Source organism: Rhinoraja longicauda, chromosome 2 (assembly GCF_053455715.1).
Source record: "Rhinoraja longicauda isolate Sanriku21f chromosome 2, sRhiLon1.1, whole genome shotgun sequence".
In the NCBI taxonomy this organism is placed as follows: Eukaryota; Metazoa; Chordata; class Chondrichthyes; order Rajiformes; family Arhynchobatidae; genus Rhinoraja; species Rhinoraja longicauda.
This window is the reverse complement of record NC_135954.1, coordinates 99,653,414-99,666,063: the sequence shown is the minus strand read 5'-3', so window position 1 is coordinate 99,666,063 and position 12,650 is coordinate 99,653,414. Positions and strand designations below refer to the sequence as shown.

The window sequence follows — 12,650 nt, the reverse complement described above, 5'->3', positions numbered from 1 at the left end:
ATGGCCGGCCAAGTGGAGCAAAACTGCACAGTATTCCAGATGTGCCCCACCAACACCCAGTACAACTGCAACAAAATCTCCCTCCTCTTAAACTCCAACCTCTTTGCGAGTATATCATTTGCCTTCTAAACTACTTTTTGGACTTGACTGCTAACTTTGCAATTGGTCCATTTAGATAATGATTGGTATTTTGATTTATTTTACCCATGTGCACGACCCCATACTTCCCCATAGTATCTATTGGCCAGTTTGCCACCCAACCACAAAATGTATCTGTTTCCTGTTCCAGAACCACATTGTCCTCACCACAACGTCCTCACCACAACATGCCCTGCTACCTATTTTCCTATCATCAGCAACTTGGAAACCTTACATTTAATTTCTTCCTCTGGGCCATGAACATGAATATTAAACAATTGAGTGCCAAGAAAATTGCCTATGATGCTCTACTAGTTACATCCCTCTGGGCTGAAAACAACCCGATTATACCAACTCTTTGTTAACTGCATGACAGCCACTTTTAAATTCATGTACAAAAAAGACAACGTGTTGAAGTAACTCAACAGGTCAGGCAACATCTCTGGATAATATGGAGAGGTGATGTTTCGGGTTGGGACCATTCTTCAGATTGATGGGACCTTTTAGACTTTCAATCCATGCTAACACATTTCCTCCAATGTCATAGATTCTTAATTTATGCACCAGCCTCTTATGTGGCACCCAGTGAAATATCTTTTGGAAATCCAAAACTGGCGGCAAGGTGGCGTAGCGGTAGAATTGCTGCCTTACAGCGCCAGAGACCCGGATTCGATCCTGACTATGGGTCCTGTCTGTATTGAGTTTTGTACGTTCTCCCCGTGAGCTGCGTGGGTTTTCTCTGAATCTTCGGTTTCCTCCCACACTCCAAAGGTTTGGAGATTAATTGGCTTGGTATAAATGTAAATTGTCCCTAGTGCGTGTAGGATAGTGTTAATATGTGGGGATCGGTGGTTGGCGCGGACTTGGTGGGTCGAAGGGCCTGTTTCCGCGCTGTATCTCTGTTAAACTAAATACACTATCACCACAGGTTGCCCTCCATCAACTCTGTCACATCCTCAATGAATTCAAACAAATTTGTCAAATATGATTCACCTCACATAAAACCCTGTAGATGAAGTTTGATCACATTCAGCTTTCCTCAATAATTTGTTATTTCCTCTACAATAGCATCTTGCCAATAATGTTAAACCAATCTGCCTGTAGTTTCTTGCCTGCTGGAAACAACGGAGTCACGTTGACTCTTTTCCTAATCTTTATGTACCCTCCTGGATTTTACCGAGTTTTAAAATAAATAAACCAACGAGTTCTCTGTCTCTGTCCGAAGAAGGGTCTCGACCTGAAACATCACTCATTCCTTCTCTCCAGAGATGCTGCCTGTCCCGCTGAGTTACTCCAATATTCTGTGTGTACCTTCAATTTAAACCAGCATCAGCAGTTCTTTCCTACACAAGTTCTCTGTCTCTGCTGCCACCTCCATTAAAACCTTTGGGTGCAAGACATGGGATTCCAACGATTTGTCTGTCTTTAGCCTGGTGGGTTTCTCTAATACTTTATTCCTTGTGATTCGGAGTTTTACAAGTTCTTCCCAGTTATTGAAAATTAGTCCATCTGTTATCTTTGGGATATTTGCAGTGAAGACGGAAGCAAAATACTGATTTAATGTGTCTGCAATTTTTTTTCCCTGTTAATTCACCAGCTTCATCTCTGGAGGTCCTACAACTACCTCAATCACTTTCTTCCAATTCATCTATCCATTAAAAACGCTTATGCGGGTTTTGAAATGATACACAAAATTTGTCTCAAAATCAATTTTTCTCCCTTCTTGTGCTTTTTAGTCTTTTGGATTCTAAAAACTTCCCAATCTTCTGGCCTACCACCTGCTTTTGCTACTCTGTATACCCTGCTTTTCAATTTAACATTATCCTCAACCTCCTTTGATCACCATAGATTGTGGTTTTCTGATGGAATCCCTCTTTCCAATTTGGATAAATTATTTGAGCGTTATGGACCATCTGTTTGAATACCTGCCACTGTTCATCCAATAATCGGTCTTGTTACTTATTTCTGCAGTTCACCTTTGACAACACAACTATCATAGCATTATTAAATCGATTTGTACCAGCATCTGCAGTTATTTTCTTATATCATAGCATTATGATCTCCTTTACTTAAGCTAAAATGCATGGGAAATAATGTCTCACAAATTTGATACGGTTCTTTTTGAAGAGGTCACTAAGAGCACTGATCAGAGCAAAGTGGTGGACATCATCTATATGGACTTTAGCAAGGCCTTTGACAAATTTTTGCATGGCAATGGATCACATGGGTTCCAGGATGAGCTAGCCTACCAACTTCAAAATTAGCTCGGCGACAAGAGTCAGAGAGTGGTAGCGGAGAATTGGTTTTCAATTGGAGGCCTGTAACCATTAGTGTGCCACAGGGATCTGTGCTGGGTCCATTATTGTTTGTCATCTATATTAACCATATCAATGACACCAAAATAGGTGGTATAGTGAGGAAGGTTATCTAAATTTATTAAAGGAGATGGTTAAAAGAGGGATTTAGGCCAAGGAAAATGGAATTTAATTGTCAAATGTGAGGTGATGCATATTGGTAGATCAAACTGGGTAGGGCTTTCATAGCAAACGGTAGGGCCCTGGAGAGTCTTTTAGGGCTGAGAGACCATGACCTACATATTCGCAGTTCCCTGAAAGTGGTGACACAGGTTGACAGGGTGGTCAGGGCATTAAGTACAGGCGTTGGGGCATCAAATTACAGATATTCAAGACGACGGTGAGGCCACATTTGGAGTATTGTGTATGGAGTATCACCCTGCTATAGGAAGGGTGTCATTAAGCTGGAAATGATATAAAAATGTTTCACCAACATCGATACCAGGTCTCGAGAGCTTGAGTTAGGAGGTTAGATAGGTTGGGCCATTTTTCCTTGAGCAGAGGAGTTAGAGGGGCGATCTTATAAAGGTATACACAACTGTGAGAGGCACAGATAAGGTGAATGGTTACAGTCCTTTTTCTAAGGGTAGTGGAGTTCAGAACTTGAGGGCATTGGTGAGAGGGGAAAGATTCAAGAGGCCCAAGGAGCAATTTCTTCACGCAAAGAGTGGCTTTTATATGGAACAAGCTAACAAGCTACCAGAGGAAGCTGTAGAGGTAGGCAAAATGGCGAGTTAAAATACTTTTAGACGGTTACATGGACAGGAAAAGTTTTGAGGAATTTGGACCAAACAAGATTGAGTTTGTAAGATCAAGTTAGGCCGAAGAACCCAATCCCGCATTGTTTGAATTTACGACCGATGACAATACTTTGCCTTTATAATATCCTTCTTAAGTGTTCTCTTACATTCCTTATATTCAGAGTTCACTTGATCCCAGCTGTCTCAGCCTGACATGCTTACTGTCACATGTTCCTAGAGGCACTTAACAAATTCTTAGGGAAGTTAAACCTCACGAACTACAACCCTAGCTGCAATATACCTACATGTCAATATAATTCCCCAATATATTTGCTCCTCTAATACGCTATCCATTCTATATTTAGGCTGCCAAGGCCTAATGTCATCATTAATCTTGATTCTTAAACAATTCTTTCATTTATTTGAAAAATTGGTGTTTTACTGACCAGGCCTTCTATGTCAACTAGGATTCCCAAATCCTGCCAGCCTTGCTCTTCACTCTAACACAAACATGCTGGCTCCAAACTCATCCAATCTCACTTTTAAAAGCCTTCTACTTCCCAGATGTCCCTTTACTTGCCGATATCTTCTGCCACTCAACCTTTGCAAGTCCCTGCCTGATGCCATCAAAATTAGCCAATGTCCTATTTAGGATGTTAACTTGTGGACCAATCCTATCTAATTCCACAACTATTTAAAAACTAATAGAATTATGATCACTTGTCCAAAGTGCTCCCTTACTGTCACATGTTCCTGGAGGCACATAACAAATTCTTAGGGAAGTTAAAAATCACGAACTACAACCCTAGCTGCAATATATCTACATGTCAATGCAATTCCCCAACATATTTGTTCCTCTAATACACTCTATCCCATTCTATATTTAGACTGCCAAGGCCTAATGTCATCATTAATCTTGATTCTTAAACAATTCTTTATTTCTTTGAAAAATTGGTGATTTATAGACTTTTTCCAGTGGTTTAACCACAAATCTATTGCTTCTAAATGCGATTTTGTTGGAGATTTTGTCCTTGATCACTTCCATGCGTTCCCTCTTCTGCTCTGTAATATTCCTTTTAGTTTATACTGTTAATGCATCTTCTTCCTCCCATTATTGTTATTATCTGAGCACATGGTACCCAAAATATTTAACAGCTATTCCCGCCCTTTGTTTTCAGCCAGATCTCTGACATTGCTTCCATCTTGAAATTCCCCTAGAGTTAATTCTCCCTACAGTTCACCAACTTTATTTAATCTGCTTTGTGAGGTCATACTTCTACATTGTAAACATCCTTCTTTGACTGTCTTGTGCTCTTTGTTTCATTCTATCTAAAACCTCCCTATTGCTTGTTCTGACACGAGAAATATCTGCCAGCCCTTTCTCTATCTTATTGACCCCTATTCAATGTTACTTTACTGTGCCTCGCCCAGCCAATTAAATTTGAACTTCCTCTAAAATACTCAACCAAGCTTTCCTTGGGGACACTTCTCCCAGATTAAACAATCATCCCGTATATGGTAATAATCTAATTTTGTACCATTGGAGAACAGAATGCCAACTATTTCAAATGTATGAAGTACAGAAATAAAATTTCCTGTCAAGATAAATTACACCATTTTCAAAATTACAATAGGCACTCACAAAATTCAAACAATTATCACTCTGGCTCTCTAGATAATGAGCATCCCTGATTATATCGTCATTTGTATGAAGTAGTCTTAAAATGGGAAACTTAAAAATGGGTCTGCATCCCATCCTATCAGATCCTTCCTGGACTGCCGGAACCTCACTACCAGCGCAAGCTGCCCTCGGGACGGCTGCTATGGAGAGGAGACGGTGGCCCGCCTCTTCACAGTGTGGATTTGCCAAGAGAGTCTGGAGAGGTTTGCAGGGGTCCCTGTCACGATTTATTCCGAGCAGCTCCGTCACAGAGGACTCTGATCTACGGACTGTTCCCAGGGACGCATTCAGAGACTGACATCGAGTGCTGCCGGAAAGTTATCATCTCGGTGAAAGACGTTCTTTGGTCTGCCCGAGCTTTGTTGACCTCCCAGCGGAGCGAGCTGTCCGTCGGGGAATGTTGCCGACTGGCCCGCTGCAGACTGCAGGAGTACGTGCTGAGGGACGCACTGAAGCTTGGTGCAGCCAACGCCAAGGCTCTGTGGGGGAGGACCACAGTCTAGGGTCCTTCCGCTGCTCGACATGGGGGGCAGGGTGTGGTGGAGACGCCCCTCCAAATAAGGGATACTGTGTAAATTTCAATGTAAATTTGGAAATGAATAGCTGTATTGAACGTGTAACCTCCGGAAATGTCGGATGGGGTTGTTAAAAAGAAGATGTTTTGTAATTATTTATTACTTGAATAAAGTATTTTTTGATATTAAAAAAAAAAAAAAATCCTATTAACCTCACTCAGCTACTTGTCCTAAACCCAATTTCTGGGCGAGTCATAGTTCTCATTTTATAAGCTGCAAAGCAAGCCATTACAGCTAACAATGGCCCGTTTCCTTTATCATCGTTACTTATTTGCATATCTTTCATTCATTGTTCTATATCTCTCTACATTATCATCATATCATATCATATATATACAGCCGGAAACAGGCCTTTTCGGCCCACCAAGTCCGTGCCGCCCAACGATCCCCGTACATTAACACTATCCTACACCCACTAGGGACAATTTTTACATTTACCCAGCCAATTAACCTACATACCTGTACGTCTTTGGAGTGTGGGAGGAAACCGAAGATCTCGGAGAAAACCCACGCAGGTCACGGGGAGAACGTACAAACTCCTTACAGTGCAGCACCCGTAGTCAGGATCGAACCTGAGTCTCCGGCGCTGCATTCGCTGTAAAGCAGCAACTCTACCGCTGCGCTAACGTCTATATCTCTCGTTTCCCTTTCCCCTGACTAGCCTGAAGAAGGGCCTCGACCTGAAACGTCACCCATTCCTCTCCGGAGATGCTGCCTGTCTTTTTGTGTCTAATGCAGAATTTATCATCTTTTCAGGCTATTAAATATAATTGAACCAAAATCATACAACTTGTATTTGCATAAATGTCATGAGAATCAGGGAAAAATATGCAGACTTACTAAAAATGCTGCACTTGCTTTATAAAAAAAATTATATTGTAAACAGATGATACTCACCCTGCACACTTGGCACTGCCAATGTGAACTGTTATCCTGTGGTCGTAATTCATCAGGTAGACATTTTGGATGATACACTCGGAAGCAGGAATCACAAGTCAAGACGTCTCCTACCATGTGACACTCCATACAATACCAGTCATGGTTTTCTGCATTCCAGTCCTGCAATGGAAAGTACATTTTACTTTAGATCAAGCTAAAATGAATCCAATTCAAAGTAGTTCTAAGTAAACAGATATGGGGAGAAGGATGGAAATCAGATGTAGCATTAAAACATTGATGTCACTTTAAATGTTGTATTAAGCAACAGCCTCTGGACACCAAATATAATTCACATCATTATGCAAGTATACACCGATCAGCCAAAACATTATGACCACTGACAGGTGAAGTGAATAACAATGATTATCTTGTTACAATGGCACCTGTCACGGGTGGGATATATTAGGCAGCAAGTGAACAGTCAGTTCTTGAAGTTGATGTATTGGATGCAGGAGAAATGGGCAGGAGTAAAAAACCTGAGCGACTTTGACAAGGGTCAAATTGTTATGGCCAGACGACTGGGTCAGATCATCTCTGAAACGGCAAGGCTTGTAGGGTGCTCCCGGTCAGCAGTGGTGAGTACCTACCGACAGTGGTCCGAGGAGGGACAAACCACAAACCGGCGACATGGTGTTGGGTGCCCAAGGCTCATCGATGTGCGAGGGCAACGAAGGCTATCCCGTCTGGTCCGAACTGACAGAACGTCTACTGTGGCACAAGTCACAGAAAATGTTAAAGTTGGCCACGGGAGGTATTGTGTCACAATACAGTGCATTGCACCCTGCTGCGTATGGGGCTGCACATGGAGGACCAACAGCATATTAGGCAGGTGGTCATAATGTTTTGGCTCATCAGGTCATAATGTTTTGGCTGATATTAGATTAGCTCTAAAATTATAATTCTATTCCTTAGTTTACTGCTTGATCAAACATCCTCCAGTTTTGCTTGGGCTTTTATTGCAAATATGCTGGGCAATCTAACATGAAAATTCAACAAGAGCAGTTCTGACTGCTCTCATCACATTGTTGAACATGCAGCAAAAAAATAGGTTTTCCTAAAACCATTGTGGACACACTTATTCTAAAACCCTATTAAACATCTGTGCCACCAATATCAAAGAATATACTGTCTAACCTGGTGAGGATTTCGAGAATTCATTTTATTTCAGATTTTCAGAATTGGCAGCTTTTTGAACAAGCAGCATATTACCATTATACATCAGCCATTTTCCTCTGTTAACCATTTTCTACAAGTTAATAGTTCTGCTAGTGTGCGATCATCAGCTTTAAGTTCATAATGTTCCCAAAAGGTTCAATGCAGAGAAGGGGAGCTTCAAGAAGCCAGGTTTTGACGAGGGTGCAATTTTAACCTGTGTATGGTTTTTAGGAAGTGTTTGACAAAATTACAAATGGGAAAAAAATACTTGAAGGATAAAGGAACAGAGGGATACTGGTGCAAATCATTGAAGATAGTAAGATAGATAGATTGCTGATGGAAGAAGCATATCCGAAGCTTGGTAATGCTAGCAGAAGCATTGAACACGGAACCAGGAAGTGACTCTGAAATGGCATACAGCATAAGATATGCCCCAGCTAGAGTAATGCCAGTGCGAGTCACTACACTCAGGAATGTACAGCACCAGAGAATGGGCAAGGGAGAGGCAAGAATGTTTCAGGGAGAATTATAGTTATGAGGTGAGACAGCGATGATGTGGTTGTTTATTTTGAAACAAAAAGGTTGCTAAAGAGGGATTTAATGTAGATGTACAAAATTATGAGGGATCTAGACAAAGTGGTATGGGGCCTTTTGCTCGATGCTTGAGTGGTGGTACAAATCCTCAACGTATGCAGCAGGGAGCTAAATCAGAATAATCAAAAGGTCATGTTATAATCGAAATAGCTCAATTTTAACAAGCACAAACTATCTGTGTTTCGCAGGGCTGCTGGTCTCACCCTAAGTCGACACTTCTGATCGCACTAGCTAAATTCCCTTTGCCCCCGAACAGTGTCAGTTGAACAACTCCCCTCTTTAACATCAATACCATAAATGTTTCAATGAATCCAAGTGCAAAATCCAAGCAGCATATAACTACTTCCTGAAGATATGATTATCCCCTGCTTTTAGATCAACTTTGGAGACACTTGGCAAAACCATAAAAAGATCGTGCAAAAGTTGATTAGGAGAGGCTGTTAATCCACCGGGATGTGGAAAGTGGAAAGCTTTGAAAAAGTGAGATAGGGAAAGTTCAGGGCTAACATGTTCTTTTAGAATGAGAGGCAAAGCTGGCATGATTAAGGAATCCTGACTGAGGAGGAAAATTGAGTCTCTGGTCAAGAAAACGGAAGCAAATGTCAGATATAGGCAGCTGGGATCCTTTGCATATAATTTACACTTCAAAAGGAAATTTGGCGGACAAAGACCCACATGATAGACTGGTCTGTAAGGTGAAGCACAAGAGATCCACAGTGAGCTAGACAATGGATAGGCAGAATTGGGTTGGTGGAAGGAGTCGGAGGATGATAATGCAGGGTTGTAATTTAGATTGAACCATAACAAGCAATGAAGCACAAGGATTGGTGCCGAGTTCACCTTTGTTTGTCATCCAAATCATTATTGTAGATGACAATGTTGTTAACATGGTTAGTAAGTATGCGGATGACACCTAAACTGGTAGCGTGGTGGACAGTGAAGATGGTTGTTTATGTTTACACTAGGATCAAGATTAATTGGGAAAGTGGGCAAATGAATGGCAGATGGAATTTAACTTGGACAAATGTCAAGTGATGCATTTTGTGAAGTTAAACCAAGGCAGGACATACAGTGAATGGTAGGGCCCTGGGAAATGTTCTAGTGTGACACAGTGTGGTGAAAATGGTATATGGCATGGTTCCATCGGGCATTCAGAAGAGTTAGAACTTGTTGAGACCACACTTGGGAGTATTGGATGCAGTACAGGTTGCCATGCTATAGAAAAGATGTTAAGCTAGAGGGAGCAGAAAAGATTCACAAGGATGATGTTGGGACTGGAAGGTTTAAATTATAACGAGAGACTGGGGCTGTTCTTCCTGAAGCAAAAGGAGCCAAAGGGTGACCTTATACTGATATACAAAAGCATGAGGAGCATAAAGTGATTAGTCACCGTCTTTTTCCTAGGTTAAGGAGTCCAGAAGAAGGCGTAGGTTTAAGTTGAAGGGGAAATATATGAAGGGACCCAAAGAGCAAGTTTTCCACAGAGTGGCATTCCTGAGCTGCCAAATGAAGTAGTAAAGATGGGTACAATTACAATGTCTAAAAGACAATTTGGACAGGTACATGGATGGAAAATGTTATTGAGATGTGGGCCAAATGCAAACAAATGGGATTAGCTCATGTAGGCACCTTGGTTGGCATGGACAAATTGGGCCAAAGTGCCCATTTCTGTGCTGTGCAACTCTGACTGCAATGACATCAACATTCAAACTTTAACTGATTTTAAGAGACAAGAAAATATTTTTTTCATTGAAAATGGTGCAGAATTGAGTATCCATTCATACATTTTTATTTTTATATGATGGGAAACACATTTAGGTTTACAGGTTGGAAGCGGCAACAAAATTTAACATCAAGTCCACCCCCCACAGCACAATAACGCTTAGCCTTAATACAATTTGCACAAGTTACTTTACTGCCTTTTGATGTTTGTGAAACACATTGGTTTAGATTGATTTTTAAAGCCATACTGCTGGAACGGAACAATATAAAACTATTTGATAAGCAGATAACTGTGGCCAATGGTGAAAATTATATTGAGTTACTAGTAGCATGTATAAATTTGGAATGAGTTATGAAGCCATTACTCTATCTCTATATATAATCCAAAGCATTTTTTTAAACAACTTATGCAAAACAATGAATTCAACCCAGTCTTGTCTCCAATAATTAAACAATTAGGATTACCAATTTGTCTGAATTGCATCAACTTGGCCTGCAACCTCTTTAAAGTCCTGTTACTCAACTTGCCCAGCAGCAGTTACTCATTAAGGAAAATTGGGTTATCATCAGCAAATAAACTGCTCCCAAAAACTTACTGAAACAAACATTATATCATAGATTCATTGGCCTTTTCTAGATTATTTTATTTAAAAACTGAAAGCTAACAAAATGGACTTGTAAAGTCATTGATATGCGACATGCAATTTTTAGGCCCTATCAGTGTCAAACAACTTCTTATTTGGAGACAACTGTAACTGTAGTTACACAATATTGAAAGCTGCAGTATACTACAGGAAATATTTCTGCAAAAAGGTGTTTCTTTTTAAATACACCAAAAATGCATTTATTATAGATATAAACATTCTATCAAGTTTCATAGAATGATAAATTTCAGTCATGTTTCCTAAATGATCATTTATTGCGTGATGAATATTATAGAAGTTGTCTTGAACACTGAAAACCGTGAATTTAAGGATGTGCCTACAGCACTAGTGACCAATCTTGCAGGCTTACTTGGGTTGTAAAATCACATACGACTGCACAGGATGATGCACTTCAGATGACCTAAAGAGAGTAGGCACAGTCTAAGTAAACATTCAGAACCATTTTCTGTGTCATTGTACTTGCCCATTTTTACACCAGATCACGGTTTCATAAATCATGCTCCTTCAAAAGAGGATTTTTAAAATCACACAATTATACTGTAATATAATGCAGCTTTACTGTTCTACAACTATGATTTTACATCCTTGCAAGTAACTGCGTTCTTTCTCTTGGGAGCAAATTCTTTTGAGGTTCTATAAGCCACTACAAGTGGCCAATGCGGGATATAGAAATGCTTACAATCTCATCCCCAGGTAGCCAATATCCTTCCTGTTCGATGCCTGCCTTTGTACCCTTACAGCCCACAGTCAACGTTTCAACAATCAGTCCGTCTTTTACCGCAAGTCCCAACTGCCGATTGGCGTCCTTTGGATGCATACTGTGAAGGCGAGACATGAACCTAGGGGAGAAACCACAAACACCACTATAATCAATCATTACTGCTAAACCAAAATAGAGTATTGCCTTAAAGCAAAACCAATTTAAGATGATAAAGTCAGGACATAAATTCAACTTTCAGTTGCTTATATGCAATTTTTCAGTCTTTTGCATTATTATTGTAGAGTTGGCTTAGCAAATATATACACCAGCATATTGTATTGCAAAATAAAATTAATTTTCAGAGCTCTAATTGAAATTTAGGTAATTGAAGCATAATTATATAGCATGAAAACAGGTCCTGTGGCTCAACTTGACTATGCCGACAAAGTTTTCATTCTGGACTAGAAGTCTATGTTTGGCCCATATCCCTCTGAATATTTCCTAATCATATATGATTATGCCTTTTGAAAGTCCTAATTGTATCCACTTCTATAGTTTACTCTGGCAGCGCATACTAGATACAGACTATCATGGGTGAAAAATTTGCCTGAGGTCCCCCTTAAATCTCTCCCCTCTTACATTAATCCTATGCTGTCTCATTTTAGAATCCTCTACCCGAATGTTCACTTTATCCATGCACTTCAATAAAGTCACCCTTTCATCTCCTGCAAGGAAAAAAGTCCCAGCCTCTCCCTATAACTCAAGCCTAGAAATCCCGGTAACATCGAAGTGAATCTCTTCTGCACCCTTCCCAACTTATTGGCATCCTTCCTACAGCTGGGCTACCAGAACAGCACAAATACTCCAGGTCCGCTGGGACAGCTGTGCCATGTTGCCCCAACATTTGTGCTCAATACGCTTCCCAAGGAAGCATGCCAAAAACCTCCTTCACCACCCAGTCAACCTGAAATGCCACTTTCACAGAACCAAACACCTGCTCTCCTTGATCTAGGTCCTATAACATTCACAAGGGTGCGGCCATTTATCATTTACGTTTAATTAGTCCTCCTCGGTTGATTTTCAAATGCGAACATTCTATGTTTTATGTTCTAAACAGAATAAAGTTAATGGTTTGCATTTCCCCAGAGAATCAGTTTCTTGTATTTAGAATACGTTTCTCAGTCAATATTGAGTTACAGGGCATGATGCAAAGTTGAAAAGTTAAAACAGTAAAGCTCAATAATTTTGCACTGTTGAGATATTAGTTGCACCAAATTAGCTGCTTTTCCAGACATTTGGAAGTTATTCCTATTAACATTCAAACTCACCCTTGCTTCACTTCTTTTTAAAAAAAAATGTTAGACTGTAATATTAAATATTCCAATGA

At 40.3% G+C, this 12,650-nt stretch overlaps 1 protein-coding gene across 6 annotated transcripts in view; it reads right to left on the bottom strand.

The window, feature by feature from the left end:
• zmynd11 (zinc finger, MYND-type containing 11) overlaps window positions 1-12,650 on the bottom strand; it is a 131,596-nt gene that overhangs the window by 59,238 nt on the left and 59,708 nt on the right. For 3 of the 6 annotated variants that reach the window (XM_078424978.1, XM_078424979.1, XM_078424982.1), the window contains 2 exons: window positions 11,243-11,402; window positions 6,386-6,547 (listed from right to left, as the gene is read on the bottom strand). In XM_078424978.1, coding sequence (XP_078281104.1) covers window positions 6,386-6,547; window positions 11,243-11,402 — 322 coding nt within the window. Of the gene's footprint in view, window positions 1-6,385; window positions 6,548-10,912; window positions 10,964-11,242; window positions 11,403-12,650 lie in introns of those variants that run through there. The other 3 variants (XM_078424990.1, XM_078424999.1, XM_078425007.1) reach the window with 2 other exon arrangements.